The sequence below is a fragment of the Dama dama genome, chromosome 28 (assembly GCF_033118175.1).
Source record: "Dama dama isolate Ldn47 chromosome 28, ASM3311817v1, whole genome shotgun sequence".
Taxonomy (NCBI): Eukaryota; Metazoa; Chordata; class Mammalia; order Artiodactyla; family Cervidae; genus Dama; species Dama dama.
Window position 1 is genome coordinate 33,061,768 of NC_083708.1, and position 24,583 is coordinate 33,086,350.

General features: G+C 37.9%; 2 protein-coding genes across 2 annotated transcripts in view; one reads left to right on the forward strand and one right to left on the reverse strand.

Moving 5' to 3' along the window:
• Positions 1–6,440: 6,440 nt before the first annotated feature.
• FAM162B (family with sequence similarity 162 member B) lies at positions 6,441–14,140 on the forward strand. The gene is made up of 4 exons (XM_061131430.1): positions 6,441–6,620; positions 6,757–6,868; positions 9,193–9,301; positions 14,008–14,140. Exons 1-4 carry the CDS (start codon positions 6,449–6,451, stop codon positions 14,104–14,106), a joined length of 492 nt encoding a protein of 163 aa, XP_060987413.1. The 5' UTR covers positions 6,441–6,448; the 3' UTR covers positions 14,107–14,140.
• A 2,021-nt stretch (positions 14,141–16,161) lies between these two features.
• The window catches only part of KPNA5 (karyopherin subunit alpha 5), a 44,099-nt gene continuing 35,677 nt past the window's right edge, over positions 16,162–24,583 (reverse strand). The window contains exons 13-14 of the mRNA XM_061131619.1: positions 22,386–22,564; positions 16,162–19,603 (exon numbers count right to left, since the gene is read on the reverse strand). Of these exons, the coding sequence (XP_060987602.1) occupies positions 19,416–19,603; positions 22,386–22,564 (367 nt within the window). The 3' untranslated portion in view covers positions 16,162–19,415. The remainder of the gene's footprint in view (positions 19,604–22,385; positions 22,565–24,583) is intronic.

Here is a 24,583-nt window from a genome sequence, read left to right on the forward strand (position 1 = left end):
CAAAGACTCTGCGGCTCTGGTGAGGGAGCCCCTGTTTAGCACTCCTGGTTAAAATTAGCAATTATCTTATAGTTTTTACACTGGGGCTAAACTCTTATTTTTCTAGATCTCCAACTATATTAACAATAGTTTCCACTGCACAACCTCAGCACATTAACATCAATCAAACGTTGATCTAATAACCACTTTTAAAACAATATTTTTTGTATTCTCTAATAGGGCTTCTTCACCCCCGAAAGGGCTCTGTGCCTATTAGGGCCTTTTTTATGGTTAATCTCTATGTATAATATCTTTTGGCCTTCAGGCCTGTTGACAATTTATGGCTTGCACCTGGTGCAACTTTAAGCAACTTTAGTAGCCGACCCTGTCTATTTTGTGGTTAATCTATTTTCTTTCTATTAGATTTCATCTCCATGGGAACTAGATAGGATTACATTTTCACAGAACAGAAATGCAAAGGATTGCAAAAACAGCAGATATAGCACAAAACAGGCTCTTAGTCTAAAAGTTAACTACCTGCAAGAAGTTGCCAGCTAATCTCTATCTAAAGTATTTTCTATTAGGCACATTTGTGGCTATAACATTTGTGGAGCTTTTATCACCCCGTGAAGGGGCCTGTGCTTAATAGTTTCTTTTGTTAGCGTGCTGTGCTTAGGATATTTAGAACAATCATGAGCATTTTTTGCAATAAGAGCACACATTTATCAAACAAGCCAGAATGCCAGCAAAAGGGTTTGAATTGAAGCATTTCCTTCATCCCTGGCCCCTTCATAGGGTACCAGCATCCAGGAGATTTATTAGTTAGGGTTTTAAGTTGTTCTTTATTCAGTGAAAGAGGAGCAGGAGAACTCCCAGCAGGCAACACAAGAATTCGCAGCAGGGCAAACAAGAACAACAGCAGAAAAGTGGAGAGGATATAGGGTGGGGTAGAGGCCGAGGCCAATCTGGAGGGTCCCTTATCCTAGACGGCCTTGCCTGTCGTATTTTCCTCATGACCTCATCATGGATGGGATCCCAGACGGCCTTGCCTGCCCGGTATTTTCTTCATGACCCCGTCACGGGCGGGACCTTCCATAATGGCTCCCGGCATGTGGCCACTGCTGAGTTTTCCAAATTTGCTGGCATATTGAGTGCAGCACTTTCACAGCATCATCTTTCAGGATTTGAAATCGCTCAACTGGAATTCCATCACCTCCACTAGCTTTGTTCGTAGTGATGCTTTCTGAGGCCCACTTGGCTTCATATTCCAGGATGCCTCGCTCTAGGTGAGTGATCACACCATCGTGATTATCTGGGTCATGAAGATCTTTTTTGTACAGTTCTGTGTATTCTTGCCACCTCTTCTTAATATCTTCTGCTTCTGTTAGGTCCATACTATTTCTGTCCTTTATTGAGCCCATCTTTGCATGAAATGTTCCCTTGGTATCTCTAATTTTCTTGAAGAGATCTCTAGTCTTTCCCATTCTGTTGTTTTCCTCTATTTCTTTGCATTGATTGCTGTGGAAGGCTTTCTTATCTCTCCTGGCTATTCTTTGGAACTTTGCACTCAAATGGGAATATCTTCCCTTTTCTCCTTTGCTTTTTGCTTCTCTTCTTTTCACAGCTATTTGTAAGGCCTCCTCAGACAACCATTTTGCCTTTTTGCATTCCTTTTTCTTGGGGATGGTCTTGATTGCTTGTCTCCTGTACAATGTCATGAACCTCCGTCTTTAGAGACATTCAAGTAGGCTACAAAAATAACCTTTCAGCCAAAGAAAGTGAGAGACACGACCACTATAGATGCCTCTTCACTGTCCTGGGGGACAGTTTGCATAAATAGTACTTCATAAATATGCTTATATCTCAGATTTGCTATTTCTGGAAAAAAATACAAGCTAGGTATTACTGAAAATATAAAAGGCTGTGATTGGTGCAAAAGCAGCTAATGCAGCCTGGTTTCTTCTGAATGTATTTCTCAGACTGATGTTTAGAACAATGGGACTACAAGCAACCCAGCCAGTCAGAACTCAGCCGTGCCCTGATGAGTATCATGCCCACCCAGCATGTAAGCCAGAACTAAACCATGATGTTAGTTGATTGCTGTTGTGCATCACTATTAGCACAGAGTAATTCAATGTAATCTACCTACCTGGGCTTAGTGACATTTTAAATGTCTAGGGATATGACAAGGGCATAGATTTGAATCAAACTATGCAAAATATCAAAGCAGAAGACTTTAAAAGAGCCCTCCCTGCCTCGCTATAAGTTTTTTCAAGGTCCTTTCTGTAGTCTGGGAATCGGGATGTGCAGAGCAGGATTAGAAAAGGAATAGGGAAGAAATTGGCACCATGAAAGGTTTACACAGTAACATCCATGTTTTAGAAAGCTATTTCCGGCAACTAGGCAGAGAAAGGACTGGAGATGGAACTGACCAGAGATGGGGAAGATACTTTGGAGGTCCTTACAATAGGATGATTGACAGAGAATAAAAGACTGAACTGCAGCAATGAACATGGGAATTAAAAGGAATAACATGAAGAGAAGTACATAGATCTTTTTGGTTTTCGAGATCTCATTTTGAACTTTGGCTGGTGTCCTCAGCATATACTTAGTACAGAGCAGGTAATCCGACACTTACCTGGACCACCCACTTGGGAAGGCTGCCTGAACCACTGGAGACCACTGTAACCTGGGTCTTCCAGGAAACTGTCACTTTAGAACTTTCCCTACAGAGGGGCCAGTAGGGGATTGGAAACAGATTAGTTAAAGTCCCTCCCAGCTCCTCCTTTGGGAGCAAGGCATTTCCTGATGAGGGACTACCATCTCAGCCAAACTGGGAACTTCTCCAGGACTGCGGCAGTCTTTGCATTTCCTGCCTTAGCCCAGTACTGAGCACACACTAGCTTTCAATAATAAAAAATGATAATAATTTAAAATTACCCACACTTTCCACTTACTTTATGTAATAACTTTACTCTAAAAAATTATATATCTATCTATAACACTCTATCTATAACAGAAGTAGGAAAATTAACTGTAGGAAATGGGAAAATGAGTTCAGTTCAGTTGCTCAGTTGTGTCCGACTCTTCACGACTCCATGAACCACAGCACGCCAGGCCTCACTGTCCATCACCAACTCCCGGAGTTTATTCAAACTCATATCCATTGAGTCAGTGATGCCATCCAGCCATCTCATCCTCTGTCATCCCCTTCTCCTCCTGCCCCCAATCCCTCCCAGCATCAGGGTCTTTTCCAATGAGTTAACTCTTCGCATCAGGTGGTCAAAGTGTTGGAGTTTCAGTTTCAGCATCAGTCCTTCCAATGAACACCCAGGACTGATCTCCTTTAGGATGGACTAGTTGGATCTCCTTGCAGTCCAAGGGACTCTCAAGAGTCTTCTCCAACACCACAGTTCAAAAGCATCAATTTTTCGGCACTCAGCTTTCTTCACAGTCCAACTCTCACATCCATACATGACCACTGGAAAAACTATAGCCTTGACTAGACGGACCTTTGTTGGCAAAGTGATGTCTCTGCTTTTTAATATGCTATCTAGGTTGGTCATAACTTTCCTTCCAAGGAATAAGCGTCTTTTAATTTTGTGACTGCAATCACCATCTGCAGTGATTTTGGAGCCCCCAAAAATAAAGTCTGACACTGTTTCCACTGTTTCCCCATCTATTTCCCATGAAGTGATGGGACCGGATGCCATGATCTTAGTTTTCTGAATGTTAAGCTTTAAGCCAACTTTTTCACTCTCCTCTTTCACTTTCATCAAGAGGCTTTTTAGTTCCTCTTCACTTTCTGCCATAAGGGTGGTGTCATATCCTAATCCAAACAAGCTCTGAAGGAGCAAAACTGAAAACAATACATGCAAGTTAGATGAACCATTGGACTGAGAAATAATATTGTATGGAATGGGTAAACTGAAAGCACCACGGATTAATAATAAGCTCTATAAGAAACAAAAAAATTTTGTATGCTTACCTGCTATGCCATGACCTCAGAGCCCAGAACAGTACTCAGTGCATAGGAGACACTCAACGAACATCTGTGGAATGAAGAAATGAACTGTCCTGGTTTAAAAGAAAGAAAGAAATATAAATGGCATATCTTTCTATTAGGAGTTGATTTGAGTTTGTTTGTTTATGTTTTTGGTTGGTTATCCCAATTCTAGAGCTAAAGAAAATATCTCTCATGCAGCTGTAACTTTTTAAAAATGGAGAACACTGCCAAAAAGTGGTATTTTAATCCCATCAGGACCAGAGAACAGAATGCAAACTGTTCTTTCTCTCATGACATAAGCCACGATTCTCTTGCCCTATGGTTCTGCAATGCTAGAGAAGCCTGAGATAGAAAACCATGTGTCGATGCCTGACATTTGGTTCTCTCCAGGGAAATAAACTTATTTAACTAGTTTAATATTTCTTGGTGAACTATTAATGACTGGCTGATTCACAGAGATGTTTTCCTCTAGCTCTATGGATATTCTCAGTGACGTGAAGAAAAATAAAATAATAAAGGAAAAAACAACACATTTGAATAATGGGAGAATTTTCAAGTGGCATATATGTGCAACCATCAAGTATTACCTATGGCAACATAATTTTTCAGGTAGGAATTCATTCTGTTTATCACGCAGCATGTCCTAAGTATCCAGTCTTTTCTTAAACTAGCCCAGATGCAGTCCATTTTATTATTGAATATTCACATTAATTTTTTCATTTATGTAAGATTAAAATTAAGTATCTATTAAGAGCCAGTGTTTGGGCTATACCCTCAGGGAGCTCATAGCCTCCTACAGTTCCCTTACAAGGGATTTCATGAATTAAAATGCACTTGTCTTTGGGAACTAGTTAAAGAATGTGAAGGGAAAGAAACATCTTTGAAAGTTTATTAATGTGCCAGGGACATTTAGAAGGGTAACCTAAACTATCCTCTCTAAACAGTTTCTACCTCACGTCTGCTTACTTTTTCTCATACTGTTTTTTTCCCCCTCTTCATATGTTAATCCTCACTGGACATTGTTCACTGCTCTATGGCAGGCTCTGAGGAGTAGCTGGCATAGCACAGGGGTTTTTTTTTTTTTTATAGTTGTTGCATGAATGAACTTGAAAGGAAGCCATTCTTATTTTACAAATGAGACCAAGACTAATGACTTAAAAAATGATTTGCTAATAATTGTGCAACTCTTAAATCACAAATTAGGGGTTTAAACCTTGGTGTGACGGCAAAGCTCATGGTTCTTTCCATTATCACATCTCTCAATGCATGTTTCTTTACTGAGATAATGAATGTCTTCTTTTATTGAACACATTAAGCGAAAGATGCAGAGTTACAGAGATATTGCCCTCAAGCGCTGGACACTTCTAGTTAGGAAGGAAAGAAGTATCTGGAGACCCAACTAAAAGTAGTTCAGTGTCTGGGTTCAGAAAAACCTCAGAGACAGAAAAAGGGAGGGTGGACTGGCCTGGGGCTCCCTCCAGGGGAGCACTTTAACTTGGGTGGGGTCTGTGGTCCCTTGTGTGTTGTTATGTTAGTTGCTCGGTCCTGTCTGGCTCTTTGCGATCCCATGAACTGTAGCCCTCCAGGCTCCTCTATCCATGGAATTCTCCAGGCAAGAATACTGGAGTGGGTTGCCATTCCCTTCTCCAGGGGCTCTCCCCTACCCAGGGAACCCAGGTCTCCTCATAGCAGGCAGATTTTTTATCCTCTGAGCCACCAGGGAATATGAGGACATAAAGTATATTTCTTTAGAGTTGACAGTTTTCCTACAAGCCCTTTTTTTTCTGAGTTCCTATCCACATTTAGATGCCAAAGAATAGAGGATTCTCCCCTCTTTTTGAGAGGGAATGATGGTAGAAATGTAGAATAGCTCATTTTGAAGAGTGTCTGGAGAGTTTGCAGTCTAAGAAATGAAGAGGTGGACAAAAACTGTAGGAACTGAGGTTGTTTTGTCTGGAAAAGAAAAAAGTATGGGAGTGGAGGGTGAGGTGAAGAGCTAACTTCAAAAAATCGCCTCATGGGAAAATCAGGAGTTTGTTGAAAGCCCTTACACTCACTTGGTAAACATCTGAAACGACCTGCACTTGAAGGCCTGACTGTTGGCTTTCCCTGGAGGATAGAGAGGTTAAATTTATTCTCTTAAGCACCAGTGAAATTTTAAAAAAAAAAAAGTGTGATGGAAACACGTTTCTACTGAATACCAAGAATTGCCTTTAAAAGGCATGGAGCTGTTTCGGGAGGAAAGTCGTCCGCGGCGCGCCGGGGGACCGACTCAGCCCCAGGGTCGAGACGCCCGGGTCGGGGGTCGCCGGCTGGGGGCGGGGACCCGGAGCCCAGGGTGCGCACGTCAGACTCCAGCTGCGCATCCGGGGCTCCCCTGGGAGCGGCGCGGGGCGGGGCGGCAGGGGTCCCGGGAGCTCCGGCCCCGGCTGGGCTGAGGGCGCGGGATCAGGGCTCAGCAGCATGCTGGCCACCGTCGGGAGCCTCCTGCGCCTCCGCCTAGGGCGCATCCCCTGCTGCGCCCCGGGAGCGCCCCCAGAAGCCGAGCGGCGGCCGGTCGCGTCTCTCTGGCCCCGGGGTCGCCCCCAATACTCCAGTGGCGGGAGCCCCGGCGGCTCGGAGCCCCCAGGTTCTGGTGAGCAGGGTCTGGGAACGACCCGGGAGGGACGGGTCCGTGGAGCGCTGAGGCTGGGGGATGGAGGCGTGAGCGCGCCCCGGTCACTGGGCCGTCGGTCTCTCCGTCCCTCTGTATGTCCCTGTCGCCTTCGCAGCCGGGAAGGTCCATAGGGTCCCCGCCGAGCACAAGCCGTCGCAATTCGACAAGAGAATCCTGCTGTGGACCGGGCGTTTCAAAGCGATGGAGGATATCCCGCCTCGGATTCCGTAAGTGTGGCCCGTGCCGGGCCGGGGTGAGGGCGCCCTGGAGGGTCGGCCCCAGGCCTGGAAGGCTCGGGGTCCACCCACTTCCCGACCTGCGTGCACAGAGGTCGGGAGAGGTGTGCAGAGCCACACGGGTCTTCACGGTATCACCTACCACTCTAAGGGAATTACTCACGCGCCCCTAGTGCGGCTAAATGCCAAGCTCCTTCACTGGACTGTGGGGGCCAAGCTAAGCTTGTGGGGAGATTGTTGAAATCGTGTGGAAATCCCGAAGTTCAGTGGGTACTTCCACCGTCGCTCAGATACCCGCCCCCGGTGATCTCCGGGGCCGGGAGGCAGTGGCGCCCTTAGGCCAAACAAAAACCAGGGTCCTCGCTGAGAGGCGGAGGGGCCCTGGCCTGGGCTGGGGAGGGGAGGAGTTGCGGCTCCCTAATCCACCCAAGGAGGGATCATGACTCGTGGGGTGGCCGGAGGGTCTCTGCGAAGAAGCCACATCCGTGTGACCTCCTCTTCTGGGGCGGGAGATGCCTGGTGTACGCGGTTTTGCAGCTATCTGAGCGTGGGTTTTCTAGGACTAGGGGCCAGGGCGCATCTGTGTCTCTGGCCTCCTCATCCCATTCTCAGGACAGACGTTCCCTTGATAAAAACCTAAGCTGACAACTTCAACTCCAGGGTAAATGTAATCTTTTACGAAAACAAGAACAAAGTAAAGGTCACCCTTAAAAAGCATTTTTTCTACAGCTTTAGTTTATGCAAAGCCCAGAAATCTTCCCAGCACCTTACAAGGGAGTGGTTAAAAGGGGAAGGAAGGAAACTAAGGATAAAACCAATCTACCACTTCTTAAACTGATCTCAGAAAAAAGTGAGACTAGAACTATAAAATCAAATAAGGATTTCAGATGTTCAAATATTATTTTATATGATGTGATCAATGCCTGTTAGAATGGATGATGGAAACTGGGTCTACACCTTGTTCTGTGCATATTGTGCACACTTTTTATTGATTGTTAATTTATTAGTCATCAAAAGCATCTCAAATGGGAAAAATATGGTGGGAAATGTTCAGTAATGAATTCTCAAACAGTTTTATTCCTTTCTTGAATTAAATGATTTAATGAGGAATGGACATAGAATTTGAAATAACATGGAATTTGAACTCTGTTTTCAGCATTTATTCACCACGGAGATTTTTTTTTTTAATATTATAAAACAAATTTTGTTGTCCTTGAGATCTATAATTTAGCTCAGAGCAGAAATTAGCCCCAGAAAAGCTTAAAAAGACCATCCTCAGTGTTTTTGGATTTTGAATTCTAGGGCTATATGACAGAGTAATCAAAAATGTAAAGAACCTGAATTATTGTAAATTAACACATCTAGAGATTCTAGACCCAAGATTATAGCAATATCGCTGTATATGTGAAGAGACCCATTTTACAAAAATAATTCTTCCCCAGGATTACAGTCAAAGAAATATTGTTAAAAAGGAGAAATTCTGTTAAATTAACTTTGAGCAAGGTGCCTAGGAAAAGTATTGTAGTTTTGGGTTGGAAACATGAAAGTATTTGAATATTTTTTATTATATTCTATAATTTTTAAATCATTGCTATTTAGGAGAGATATGCCTCCTAAGCATTAGATTTACAATGTAAACAGCTTTCACTTTTATGCTTTTAATGGACATAATTAACAAGTGACCTATAATTTTTGTACCATACACTAATGATATTTAATAATGATTGTACTTTTCTTTTCAGTGTTAAACTAATTTGGTATAGCAGTTCAAAGCCAGATGGATGGGTAAAAAAGATTAGATCTTTCAGGTTCCATCTGGAACAAAAATCAACAACAAATGTAATCTAATAATGTGCTAATATTAACCTGTTTGCAACTAATATCTTAAAACTTACATTAATCTGCCTAAAACCTGAAGAAAACAGGCTAGATATTGGTTTTCTGTGTTCTTTCAACCGGTGGAAAGTTAAAGAAATATTTTTTAATTTTTAAGAGGAATTGCTTCCTAGAATTTCTTTTTCTCTATTCAAACGACATATATAAGAAAAAATACTGCTGAATACTTTCTCAAAAATCATTCTTTACTTGTGTCTATTTATAAGCTGCCACTTCATATTACTGCAGCAATATAAATAATAAATACCTGTTAATTTGAAATTAGTAAGATAATGTACTAGAATTTGTAAGGCTTTCACATCCGCCAGTTGAATTCAGGGAAATTTTTGGAGTATTTATGTAAAAAATAATTGTCTATTGTGCCAGTCAGGAAATCATATTGCTTTAATGTAGTTAACAGAATACACATCTTGGTTTAGGCCAGAAATGATAGATGCTGCAAGAAACAAAGCTCGGGTGAAAGCTTGTTACATAATGATTGGACTCACGATCATCGCCTGCTTTGCAGTGATAGCATCAGCCAAAAGGGTGAGTACCTCTTTAAAGTAAAAATAGGCTTGAGAATTTTAAGAAGGATTATGAGCTTTGTTCTCACATGGGGGATTATTGCTGGTTTTCCAATGTAAGAACAGTCTCATCTCAGACATCTTGACCCATCTGCATATATCAGTTGTACTGGAAACAACACTGTTCATGGAAATTTGAGTCAACAAATTAACCATCTGGACAGAAGGGACAGAAGCTTGTTTCCATTTATAAGACAAAGAAAAATGAGAAATTACAGTTTATAACCTGGTTAAAATCGGCAAAGGAAGAACTTTTTGTATGAAAGTTATCCAAACTACATCCTTCCTTAAATAATGAACTGTTTAGCTATGGCATCAGTTCAGTTCAGTCGCTCAGTCCTGTCCGACTCTGCGACCCCATGAACCCCAGCATGCCAGGCCTCCCTGTCCATCACCAATTCCCGGAGTCCACCCAAACCCATGTCCATTGAGTCAGTGATGCCATCCGACCATCTCATCCTCTGTTGTCCCCTTCTCCTCCTGCCCTCAATCTTTCCCAGCATTAGGGTCTTTTCCAATGAGTCAGCTCTTTGCATCAGGTGGCCAAGTATTGGAGTTTCAGCTTCAACATCAGTCCTACCAGTGAACACCCAGGACTGATCTCCTTTAGGATGGACTGGTTGGATCTCCTTGCAGTCCAAGGGACTCTCAAGAGTCTTCTCCAACACTACAGTTCAAAAGCATCAATTCTTTGGTGCCCAGCTTTCTTTATAGTCCAACTCTCACATTCATACATGACCACTGGAAAAACTGTAGCCTTGACTAGATGGACCTTTGTTGACAAAGTAATATCTCTGCTTTTTATTATGCTATCTAGGTTGGGCATAACTTTCCTTCCAAGGAGTAAGCGTCTTTTAATTTCATGGCTGCAGTCACCATCTGCAGTGATTTTGGAGCCCAGAAAAATATAGTCAGCCACTGTTTCCACTATTTCCCCATCTATTTGCCATGAAGTCATGGGACCGAATGCCATGATTTTAGTTTCTGAATGTTGAGCTTTAAGCCAACTTTTTCACTCTCCTCTTTCACTTTCAGAGGCTCTTTAGTTCTTCACTTTATCCTATAAGGGTGGTGTCATCTGCATAACTGAGGTTATTGATATTTCTCCCGGCAATCTTGAGTCCAGCTTGTGCTTCTTCCAGCCCAGCATTTCTCATGATGTACTCTGCATATAAGTTAAATAAGCAGGGTGACAATATACAGCCTTGACATATTCCTTTTCCTTGGGAACCAGTCTGTTGTTCCATGTCCAGTTCTAACTGTTGCTTCCTGACCTGCATACAGGTTTCTCAAAGAGGCAGGTCAGGTGGTCTGGTATTCCCATCTCTTTCAGAATTTTTCACAGTTTATTGTGATCCACACAGTCAAAAAGTCAATAAAGCAGAAATAGATGATTTCTGGAACTCTCTTGCTTTTTCGATGATCCAGCGGATGTTGGCAATTTGATCTCTGGTTCCTCTGCCTTTCCTAAAACCAGCTTGGACATCTGGAAGGTCATGGTTCACGTATTGCTGAAGCCGGGCTTGGAGAATTTTGAGCATTACTTTACTAGCGTGTGAGATGAGTGCAATTGTGTGGTTGTCTGAGCATTCTTTGGCATTGCCTTTCTTTGGGATTGGAATGAAAACGGACCTTTTCCAGTCCTGTGGCCACTGCTGAGTTTTCCAAATTTGCTGGCATATTGAGTGCAGCACTTTCACAGCATCATCATTCAGGATTTGAAATAGCTCAACTGGAATTCCATCACCTCCACTAGCTTTGCTTGTAGTGATGGTTTCTAAGGCCCACTTGACTTCACATTCCAGGATGTCTGGCTCTAGGTGAGTGATCACACTATCGTGATTATCTGGGTCATGAAGATCTTTTTTGTACAGTTCTTCTGTGTATTCTTGCCACTTCTTCTTAATATCTTCTTCTTCTATTTGGTCCCTACCATTTCTGTCCTTTATAGAGCCCATCTTTGCATGAAATGTTCCCTCGGTATCTCTAATTTTCTTGAAGAGATCTCTAGTCTTTCCCATTCTGTTGTTTTCCTCTATTTCTTTGCATTGATCACTGAGGAAGGCTTTCTTATCTCTCCTTGCTGTTCTTTGGAACTCTGCATTCAAATGGGTATATCTTTCCTTTTCTCCTTTGCTTTTCACTTCTCTTCTTTTCACAGCTATTTGTAAGGCCTCCTCAGATAGTCATTTTGCTTTTTTGCATTTCTTTTGCTTGGGGATGGTCTTGATCCCTGTCTCCTGTACAATGTCACGAACCTCCATCCATAGTTCATCAGGCTCTCTGTCTATCAGATCTAGTCCCTTAAATCTATTTCTCACTTCCACTGTATAGTCATAAGGGATTTGATTTCGGTCATACCTGAATGGTCTAGTAGTTTTCCCTACTTTCTTCAATTTAAGTCTGAATTTGGCAATAAGGAGTTCATGATCTGAGCCACAGTCAGCTCCTGGTCTTGTTTTTGCTGACTGTATAGAGCTTCTCCATCTTTGGCTGCAAAGAATATAATCAGTCTGATTTCGGTGTTGACCATCTGGTGATGTCCATGTGTAGAGTCTTCTCTTGTGTTGTTGGAAGAGGGTGTTTGCTATGACCAGTGCATTCTCTTGGCAGAACTCTATAAACTTTGCTTTGCTTCATTCCATACTCCAAGGCCAAATTTTCCTGTTACTCCAGGTGTTTCTTGACTTCCTACTTTTGCATTCCAGTCCCCTATAATGAAAAGGACATCTTTTTTGGGTGTTAGTTCTAGAAGGTCTTGTAGGTCTTCATAGAACTGTTCAACTTCAGCTTCTTCAGTGTTACTGGTTGGGGCATAGACTTGGATTACTGTGATATTCAATGGTTTGCCTTGGAAACGAACAGAGATCATTCTGTTGTTTTTGAGATTGCATCCAAGTACTGCATTTCGGACTCCTTTGTTGACCATGATGGCTATTCCATTTCTTCTAAGGGATTCCTAGGCTATGGTTTTTCCAGTAGTCATGTACGGATGTGAGAGTTGGACTATAAAGAGAGCTGAGTGCCGAAGAATTGATGCTTTTGAACTGTGGTGTTGGAGAAGACTCTTGAGAGTCCCTTGGACTGCAAGGAGATCCAACCAGTCCATCCTAAAGGAGATCAGTCCTGGGTGTTCACTGGTAGGACTGATGTTGAAGCTGAAACTCCAATACTTGGCCACCTGATGCAAAGAACTGACTCACTGGAAAAGACCCTCATGCTGGGAGGGATTGGGGGCAAGAGGAGAAGGGGACGACAGAGGATGAGATGGTTGAATGGCATCACCAACTCAATGGACATGAGTTTGGGTAAACTCTGGGAGTTGGTGTTGGACAGGGAAGCCTGGCGTGTTGCAGTTCATGGGGTCGCAAAGAGTTGGACACCACTTAGCGACTAAACTGAACTGAACTGTATCCATCTTCCTTCTCTCCAATTCACCTGTCACTTTGAATAATTAAACTTATTTAATTTGAATAATTTGATATTTAATATTCAATTTGAATAATTAAACCTTAAATCTTATTTAAGATACTGTCAGATAGAGATGGAGAAATCGTTAGCAATTTGAGATATGTTTGGAAAGGTAAAAAGGATAGAGCTTTATGGTAAATTCAGTGTGGGAAGAGGAAACAAAATGGAAGAATGACACAAAAAATGCTTGGATTTCTGCCTTGAGCATCTAGGATGGATGGTGTTGCCATTCCCCATGTGTACAGCTGGGGAAAGAACTGGTAGGCCTGACAGACAAAATATATCAAGTCCTCTATTTTGGATATGTTAAGTGTGAAATGCATATCAGACTTCCACCAGTATCTATTAGATTTTTATTCTGCAAAGGACTTTGTGTGTTCTTGAGTCTGAGGGACCTATAGCTTTGCTCACTTCTGAAAAAGTGTAAGCTGTTTTTACTTCAAATATGACCTCTCCCCCCATTCTAATCACTCACCTATTGGGAATATATGTTGGAATTTCTAATTCTATTCTTCATGTCTCTTGTTTTTTTGTACTTATATCTCTGTGCCACATTTAGATTATTTCCTCTGATCCATTTTCTAGCTAGAGTTCTTTCCTCCTGATCACAATGCTAATTATCTTCTCTTTTCACAAGTAATTCTCCCCCCCAGGTAAATGCCTAGTGTCCTTGCCAGTTCTCAGGCTGGTAAGAGCTTTAGTCATTTCACAGGAATACCTCAGCTCCATGCCCATGATCTAAATCCTGAACTTGCCTATTGGCATAGCAACTCAGTTTCTAGCCCACAGCTGTTAAAGCCAGTATTTCCCCCTAATAAAGCCATTTCCGCTATTCTAGTGTTCGTCCTTCTCATTCCCCATCAACTTACGCCTTTTGCATTCTTTTCATAAAAGGTACCTGGGGATTTCCCTTTCTTGATTTTGAGTTTAATTATTTGAAAGTGTATGTATTTATTTTTTGTCCAACAACTATATCTATGTGTGCCAAGAGAGGGTGGGGGCAGATTTCTATATAGCAGTAGTATTGACTAGAAGTCTAATAACTTAGGCAGATTTTTTTCTGTATCAAAGGATTGTTTTTCTTAAATGCTACATGTGATTGATGCTTTATTTTTCTTCTTTTCATGGAGTCTGCTATATATCTCTAAATACAAATTTTTCCAGAGTGCCAAAATGCTTCGCCTTTTGCTTCTGCAGGCTGCAGAACGACATGAATCTTTAACAAGTTGGAATCTGGCAAAGAAGGCAAAATGGCGTGAAGAAGCGGCACTGGCTGCACAGGCCAAGGCTAAATGATATTCTGACAAAGTGTTCATCGGAATATCATCACTGTTACCAGCAACAATAAATGATAGGTAAAAGAGAATATTTAACAAAGTACTTGTCAAGGCTTTATTTTGGTAACAAGAATGGCAAAGTCTTTTTTTATTTCTACTTTTAGTAAACTTTTGCTGAAGTATAACATACATTTAGAAAGTGCACAAAAGTGTACACAGTTTGATAGAATTTTAGTGAACACACCTGCATAACCACTGTTCAGGTCAAGCCATAAAACATCTCCTTTCTGCCTCATTTCTGCCCTCAGTCAGTCATTATCACACAGATAAAAAAAGATGTTGTTTTATCACCATAGACTAGTTTTGCCTGTTTTAACTTTATATACATAGAATGATATAATATACACTTGTGTAAATTCTTATACTCAGTATTATATTGTGAAATTCATCCAGACTCTGAGTAGCAGGAAGTCATTCATTTTCATTGTTATAGTATTCCATTGTATGAATATGCCAGTTTATCTGATTATTTGGTCCAGTTTTTGGCCACTAGAGATGATGCTAAAATGAGCATTCTGGGGATTTCTTTGGCAGTCCAGTGGTTGAGACTGCGCTTCCACCACACGAGGCACAGGTTTCATCCCTGGTTGGGAAACTAAGATCCCACATGCCTCAGGAACAAAAGTAAAACAAACTTCCCTTACCAGACATCACGATGTAGTCACAAAACAGGATAGTAAACAGCAAAGAAAATGAACAAACCACACATATATGCATCAATATGAATCTCAAAAAATGTTAACATTGAGCCAAAACCCGAAACTCCCAGATATAGAAAATATATGTAAACTTCCAGTTTACACATTTAGAAAAAAGTTAAGTGAGGCTGTATTTCTTAGGGATATATACACATGAGATGAAACAATGAAGAAAAGCACAAGGATTATTAATAAAATCCAGAGTAATAGTTACAAGGGACTGATAATAATTAAATTGGATGGTGAGTACACAGGTGTTTTATTATTCAAACTGTCTTCTTACACATTATTCTCTTTGTGTATTTTATAATAAAACAATTTAGAAGGTGGAATGCTCAGAAAATAATGAGTCATGTTAAACCCCTAAAATTTTGCCATGCTTTTTTAGACAAGTTTAAAAAAACAACCATGACTGAAAGGGAACAAGAGGGATCCCTCAAAAGTAAAGCTGTCCAAAGTTTAGAACTCCCAATTTTTAAATAACAGATACTTTTGAGCATTACACATTAAATTCTCCAAACTGCCTACTGCTTCCAAATTGAAATGTTTATGCAAAAGCTAGTGAGCATTTTGACCTCTTTACTTGGTAGGGTTGCTCCCAATCAGCATTTTAGTTCTGGGGGTACTGTACAGCCATGCTCGGAAGTGCAACTATTTGAAAATTTTATTTCATAAGAATGGAAAATTGAAATGTTAAAGTGACTAATATTGATATGATGTATGTGTCTCTTAAAATTGCAGACTGCTTTATTGGGAGCAAGAAACCCTAAAAATAACTGACATAATTACTTTTACTACTCTGTGATTGACAAAGTTTCAAATACTGAAGGAAATGAGGCCAGATGAAGCCAAAAAAAAAAAAAAAAATAGTAGCAGAATAAGAAAATAAAAACACTAAACTAGGGGGGCCTAAGCTTGGCTACTGTGTGATTTTGGTTTCGAGCACACTAAGAAAGTTAAATCAGATATTCCCTTCTATTTCCATTTATTAGGTTTAAAACTCTAAGCCTTAAATAAATGCACTGTATTACATTAAAATAATAGAAAAGCAAAAATAATCTCAGTTGAAACATGTGAATGTCCCATTAATTGCCAAGGCATGAGATACAAACATAAATTAGATTCATCCTCCATTATAGTTGAATATACATATAAGTTCTAAAATAAAAGCAACATACTATTTTATCATATAATCCTACCAACAAAATCATACTGGTTTTAGAAAGGGGATGGAATTTTAATCATTGAGGGCATCTATTTTTGCTGTTAGGAATACACAATTGTGAGAACAAATGAAACAGACACGCTTATATAAATGCAATTGTAAAATAGCATTTTATTGTTTTTAATATAGTGCTGTAACATTTCATAATATTGCATATTACTCAAATATTGATTTTTTTAGTTAGTCAAGAACATCTTCCCCCATCCCACTTCCCAATCAGAACTTAAAGACACATTATCCTTCTAGAGCTCTATCATATTGGCTCCTAATATGTTACATTCCATAAAACAGTAATGCTATGAACTAAAATGAGTAAAGGTTAACAGTTACTTTGATTTCACAGTTTCACAATGCAGCCAGTAGACTGCTGAATTTAGAACAGCAACAAAAATCCACTAAGACTTTGTATTGTAATTACTTTTTCCATAATGCTCCTTCCTAAGAGAAGAAAAAATATGAAGGCAAAGGTAATGTTCTGTCCAACAAAAGTCCTTTATCAACAAATCAATCTTTATCTGCAAACAGGTTTTACAGTTACCGAATGATATGCTGTTTCTGTGCCAGCAGATTTTATTACATTTTTTTGTTTTTATTTTTTGCTTTCCTGTTCTAGTGCTACCAGTAAGTGAACAAAATGACACTAAGAATTAAGTTCTACAAACAGTTTTCAAAATAAAACTGATAGTAAAAACACCCGGGTCATTGAGTCAAGTACTTACAAATATAAAACAAGTAAATTGCATAGATTAGCTAGTAAAAATTCAAATTCAGACAAAAATAAAACACCAAATTTAATTAAACGTAAAGGACTCTTTCAAGTATTTTTTTTAATTTCTGCATTAATGTTGCATGCATTGCCCTTTAGAACATGTTTTCTTTTCTTTTTTTTTTTTTTGGCACAGTTTCTCTCAGATTTAAATATAATAAATCTCAGGAAAGCAAGTTGAAAAAAGAAAATTTCCCACATAAGGGCCAGTGAAGATTAAGGAAAATACATTTTGGAGCATTTAAAATAGTACATTTGAAAAGAGTAGTCATATTAAGAAAAATTTTAGAAACAAAGTATTTGCTAGTATTGGTTCAATAAAGTTATTACCACACCAATAGCTGGTCCCAATTGCCCCTTGCACTCAAATCTAATCAAATCAATTATCCTAGTAACAGATCCAATGAATTAAATATAATTTTTGTATATAAATGCCTAAAATATGGTCAAATTCTATACTTAGAGGTATAATGCTTGCTTTACTGGCAAAAATTTAAAATTAAAGGCCATTCTATTATTTCCATTATTTTTCCTTCTGTAAGAACTATTTTGTTTGAAAGACGTGGCTTAGAGATTTATTAATATAAATCTCCTAAACTGACTACAGGGTCCTCAAAATAAAAGCAGGCACAGCTGGTTAGTTTATGAATTATGCTGCATTATCAAGTTCAATTGATTAGAAAGAGTGGAATACCCTGTCACCTGATACTTACACTAGCAGCATCACAAAAAAGCGTTGATCTGATCAATTCACCACCAATTTGGTCATCTTTAATATAACTACCCTGTTCTTTTGAATATACATATACTGAACTTCATAACTTCTACTACAATAGAAAGGGCACAGATACAATACTCTACTTAATAATATAAAAGAGGTTTGGCAGATGCAGTCAGCATTATGGACACCATTTAAACCTGTAGTCTATAGCCTGTAGGTTTTAAGTGTCTTGCCAAAAGCTTAGTTTCATGATATATAATTTTACAAAGTGTCATACTATTTAAAAGTACCTCTGTATACATTTTCTTCTTGTTAACATGCCTCTGATTTCCAGCAGAAACATTATAAATGATACCATAAATGAAATCTTTCTTTACAGAATAGACTATGAGTTATATCAAAAATGCTTTTAGTTTCTATCTTAAAACAGCAATAAACTAATTTTTAAATAAGTATTTTAGATATATAACTGGAAATGTAAATAGCCTGTATATAACTATAAATGAAAAAGACTGAGCTCAACAGTACCATATCTGCTTAGAAAACTACCGAGTATAGTACTGTGAAAAAAAACACAGGTAAGACACATGCATATATATGGATCTATAAATAAATATATATATATAATTTTCTACTGAAACTTTTTTCAAAGTTTCACAATATGAAGAGGTTTTTGCTGTTAATACATAAACACTTACATTATATTAACCAATCTGATACAAATGTAATCTAATACAATGGTACATTGACAAGCAGCAGTATGACCCTCTGAATATTACCAAAGGGAAAAAAAATCCTAATATAGGTTTCAACCAATTAAAGAATCCTTAGTAATTTTCATTAATATCATCCTTTTGTGTCCAAACATTAAGTACATTTAATAAAATTTAATACATAACAAGGTGATTTCTTCAGAACAATTTTGCCATTCAAGTACCTAAGTTCATTATTACACAGAAAGTGAAACTTCTCAATTAGTGCTCTGAAAAATCAGAGAAAGGAATACAGTATTATTTTTGCTATGCAGCACTACTTTAGATTCATGATGGCATCTCTATCATGATGCTCTTTAAAATGAGCAGTGAAAAAATAAAAAAACACTATTTCAAAAATGTTAGCATATTTGGTCAAAATATAAAATATACTAATATAGCATTTATATGTTAAAAACACAAATATTTAAATGTTGTGTAATTATTTTAATGTGTTCAATATGAAAAACAGCTTCTCTCTTCACAATTGCTACATTTTAATCGATTACCAGTACAACATTTTTCCTATGTTTTGTAAGTAACTTTTACAGGTTTTGTTAAACCTTTTTTTTTTTTGCAAAGTATAACCTACAGCACAGTGATTTATAATTTCTGGTAACATCTATCTTTACATTCTAATTTAGCCTTTTCTCTATTTCATGCTTCTGAAGCTTTTTTGTTTTGTTTTTGCTTTGAGAGGTAGATTTAGTAGAGAATGGGAATGTCAAACACTGCCAAAATGCAACAGCTGTACTGTTATTGTGCAGTATCCAAGAGTGCTAGAAAAATTCAGAACCATTATTGTAATACTTTACCAAAATTCTCCTCCTCAGGCTTAAATTATTAAATAATGTATTTAACTGTTCTCAAACAGATACAAAAAAAGATAAAACAATGAAAGACATATATACAGGCAGACCAACATAACAACAAAACTATAATAAAAGGTTGCATATGAATGGAAACTTTTGTTTTGCTTTCTAAAAGTGCATCTTCTTTCTTTTTTTGTTCTACACAAAAACGCATCAACTATTCCTACTGACAATGCAAGAAAGGGGAGATATGTAAAGCTACCCTTCTTAGCCATTAATTTACCTCCTACCAAGTTAGAGTTGGAACCCTTCCATTGGTGCTTCCTGCTGCTGAAATACAAACTGTTGCTGATTTTCATCCACTTGAGGTACAATACTGGGGTCGTCATCTTCTACACCAAAGTAATGTTCAATCAGATCAAAAGCCTTTTGGTAAATTTCCTGATTTTCATGGCTTTGCAGAAATTCAATTTTATCTAGACCTATTATATAAAGCATATACATAAAATCAAAGTTATTACTCAGATTTAAATATATATTTAAATCAAAATAATGAATCAATAGTATCACCAGTCCACTGGCAATGGAACTGTTATTTTTAATCTAATTAAAAAAATTAAAACATAATTTTTAAAGGTTGTATTCCATTTACTGTTATTACAAAATATTGGCTATATTCCCTGTGTTGTACAATACATCCTTGAATCTATCTTACCCAATAATTTGCACTCCACCCCCACTGGTTGCACTGGTTACCACTAGTTTATATGAGTTTGCTTCTCTTTTGTTATATTCACTAGTTTGTAGTATTTTTTAGATTACACATTTAAGTGATTGTGTAGTTTTTATCTGATTTTTGCATATAACGATAGTCAGTGAAAGTGAAGTCGCTCAGTCGTGTCTGACTCTTTGCGACCCTGTGGACTGTAGCCTACCAGCCTCCTCCGTCCATGGGGTTCTCCAGGCAAGAATACTGGAGTGGGTTGCCTGGGATTCTCCAGGCAAGAATACTGGAATGGGTTGCCATTTCCTTCTCCAGGGGATCTTCCCGACCCAGGGATTGAACCTGGGTCTCCCACATTGTAGGCAGACGCTTTAACCTCTGAGCCACCAGGGAAGCCCCATGACAGTCAATACTTATGCTTTATAGTTCACGAATAAAAATATTGGGCAATAGGGTATGAAAAGTAAACATAGGCTGGGCAGTAGGAAGATCAGAGAATCCACCCTTTTAGTTGTATGATTTTTCCCAAGTAAGTTTGATTCCTCTGTACTTCAGTTTCTGAATTTTAAAATGACAGTTTTAGATCATGGAAACGTCACAAGTTGTTTCCAGAGTAATCATGCCAAACAAAAAGCACAAAAAGGGAAAGCAACAAAACAAAAACAAGTAAAAAACCTAAAATTAATGAGCAAAGTAACAATCAGTTCTCTCACAGAATAAGCCAAAGTGTATCAATAAGGAATAAATGAATACTATTTGTAAATCCAACACAGTTTATAAGTGAAACTGGAAAAACCCATTTGCATAGTGTAAGGAGAATCTACAATGCTCTATTTTACTGCTTACAAGAAAATAATCCATGTATCAGTCTGGATGATACTAAAAGTATTTTTCACTTAATTACAGATAAACCTCTTCAATTTGTTGCAGGTTATAAAGAATACATCAAGTAATCATATCTATATACACTCATAGAACAGCTCAAACTCTAGTATAACTTGGGGCCAAAATAATAATTGTAGTCAGGAAATATTCTTAAATCAGTGACTGATATCTTAACCAGTGACATTATGTAATTTGAAATAAAGGCAAAGTGGTCTCCCAGGCTTGGTTGAAGAATAGCAAATAAAAGCTTGAGTGGATATAATAGGACTTAAGACAGAAAGTGATATTTAATGGAAATATACTGAGAGGAAAAAGAACTGACTTAGATTCATGCCTCATCAGGAAATAAATTCCAGTCTTGGTGACAGCTGTTTGAATTCTGAATCTGATACCAAACACAAAGGACAAAAAAGCAAAAATAAACAAGTGGGACCACATTAAACTAAAAAACTTCTGCACAGCAAAGGAAAACATCAGCAATATGAAAAGATAACCTAGGAAATAAGAGAAAGTATTTGCGAATCATATACCTAGTAGGGGATTAATATCCAAAATATATAAAGAACTCATATAACTCAATACCCAAAAACCAAACTATCTGATTAAAAAATGGGCAGAAGATCTGAATGAACATTTTTTTCCAAGGGAGATACACAGATGCCCAACAGGTATATGACAAGATGTTCAACATTATTAATCATTAGGGAAATGGAAATCAAAACCACAATAAGACATCACCTTACAACTGTTAGAATGACCACCGTCAAAAAGATGAGACAGGAAGTGTTGGTAAGGATGTGGGAAAATGAAACCCTTGTGCACTATTGGTGGGAATGTAAACTGGTGCAATCCCTATGGATAACAATATGGATTATATGGTAGTTCTAGTTTTAACTTTTTACATTTATGTTTTTAAATATAATCCAGCAATTTCACTTCTTGATATTTATCGCAAGAAAATGAAAAAAAAATATATGAACTCAAAGATATTATGAACCCCCATGTTCACTTCAGCATTATTTATAACAGCCCAGACATGGAAGCAATTTTATCTATCAAAGAATGAATCGATAAAGAAAATGTGGTACATACACACACAACACATACACATACAGAGGAATATTATTCAGCTTTTTAAAAAAAAAAGACAACCTTGCCATCTGCAACAACCTGGATGGACCTTGGGGGCATTACACTCAGTGAAATAAGTCACAGATACAGACAAATACCTTATAATCTCACTTATATGCAGAATCTAAACAAACGAAAACAAAGAGCTCAGAGTGAGCACATTGGTACAGGGTAGACTGGCTGTTGCCAGAGACAGGAGGTGAGGGGGTGAATTAAACGGGTGAAAGGGGATGTCAAAAGGCACAAACTTCTAGTCTGTATAAGCTTTGGGGAAGTAATGTACAGTGATGGGGACTACATTTATTAATACTGTAAAATGTAAATGAAAGCTGCCAAGAGTAAATCTGAAGAGTTCTCATTACAAGAAAAAAATTTAAACTATGGTGACATGAACTATAATTATTACACTCATTTTCCAGCATATACAAATATTGAATCATTATGTTATATACATGAAACCAATGTGTCACTTGGATCTCAATTAAAAAAATTGTTAGCAACTATAAATTTTACTGAATGCTCACCATATGCTTCTTCAATGAGGGCACAGTATGGATTAATGCCCATTCCGTTCTGCTTAGATTCTTGTTCTCCAAGCCGTAAAATATTTTCAAGTCCATTTAAAGCCACTTGAACTATTTTAGAGTCCATAACAGTCAATAGATCACAAAGTGGTTTAATGCAGCCCAAGGCTACCAAATACCTTCAGAATAATTAAAAAAAAATGTGGGGGAGAAACATTTTAAAAGACTTAAATATTTAGAGCAATGACATGAAAACATTCTTCAATGAAATGTTACATAAACACTTAAGTATTCCTAAACAGTCTCAAACATTAAAAATACTTAAATTTTCACTTATATAGGAACCTGAAAATTCTTACTCTCTTATTTTCATAATTTACATAATTAGCAATTAATGGTATTACAAATATTACAAAAAATACATACAGGCAAATTGGTACTTATAGTTGTTTTTGCATAGCATATGAGTGCAAAGAATAGTGGGCTCAAGGTCTGTTTTTGTTTTAAAGGTTAGTTAGCCCGTGTAACACATGAAGCCATATCAGGGTAGGTAGAAATGAAGACGGAAAAGAGACACCTAAATCAAACTGAAAGAAATTTTCCACAGAAACAATCGTAGTTAATGTTCTAAAATATAGGCTGTATTTCAGAAGCACAGAAGGCTTGTAGGAGCAAAACAGGCCATGTTGTGAATAATCTTAATAAACAATGATCACAAAAATTATTCTACTCATTTCCTAATGCTTTTTCCTTTTCTAGTTGCTATTATATCTTTAAAATAGCTAATTCCTTCACCTGGCAAAAAGTCCATATTAAGCATGCTCTAAAGTCCATATTAAACATGCTCTGAAGCCAAACTCCATGGTTTCAAGTCCTAATCCCACTCCTTATTAGTTGTGTGATTTTGTGTAACCTCTCTGTGCCTCAGTTTCCACATCAAAAGTGGAAATAATAATAGTACTAAACTAGAATGTTGCTGTGAGAATACTGCAAACATTCAGTAGAAGTTAGTTTTCATCCCCACCTCTTTTAAATGTGCATATCTTCACTGGAATGCTCACTTGCCATATACTAACCTGTGACTGATCAAATATAATTGCTGAATGAATAACTATCTCATAGTTATAAAGTTAATGGAAATAAAATACATGAAAGCATCTGAAGTACTGCTGATGCTCAATAACTGAAATGACTTAGCATAACAACTAGCAGTCAATAAATATTAGTGATATGAATGCTGAACCTTATCTGAGATCAAGTCATCTTCCCCTATATATAGAGTTAATGAAATGGTGAAAACAGCTAGAAAAATAATAATCTCAGTTTGGACACCTGAGTCATACTAATACATTTTGAGGAACAGACACAAAGATGAAAATGAATTGAAAAATAAAATACAACTGTTGATAAACTGCTTACAAACTTTAGGCCCCAAAAAAGACAAAAATCATATCAGCATCAAAAAAATATACAATTTAGAACAAATGAAAGATCTTATTTTATTACTGTTTGTAATCATGACACAAATGAAATGGAAATAATACTGATTAAATCAAAGAGGAGGAATGGAAAATAAAAGGCAGAGACAGATGGTATCAACATATGTGAGAAAAGAAAGTAACAGTAGAAATGAAGGCAATAACAGACAATGATGTCCCAATAAGTAGATTTCAAAATCCTCCTAGTGACTTGTAAAGTGGCACAGCAGCCTGACTTCCTGTTATATAAACTAAGAATTAAATCAAATATGTATTAGAAAATATTTCCTAAATAAGCACTTCAAGAAACCAAAAAAGTCTCAAGTTTCATGAAGTGACCCTCAGAACAATAAGATTCTGTAGAAAGTCAGGCTTTTATAGAAGGGCAAAGTAGAACTTTGCTATGGAGGAAAAAAGAGTGAAAGCAGGGAATTCTCTGGCAGTCAAATGGTTAGGATTCTGTGTTTCCACTGCAGGGGGTATGGGTTTGATCCTTGTCCTGGAACTAAGATCCCACAAACCACACAATGCAGGGGAAAAAAATGCAGCAGAAAAGAGAATACCGATAATAAAAATTATGATGATTACAAATAATAATGATAATAGCTAATCTTAGTAGAGAGCTTAATGTTTAGGCATCATGTTAAAGCACTGTCTAAGACTGTAAGTGTACAAACTACATTTAATCATCAATATACTAACATAATGTACTAATCATTA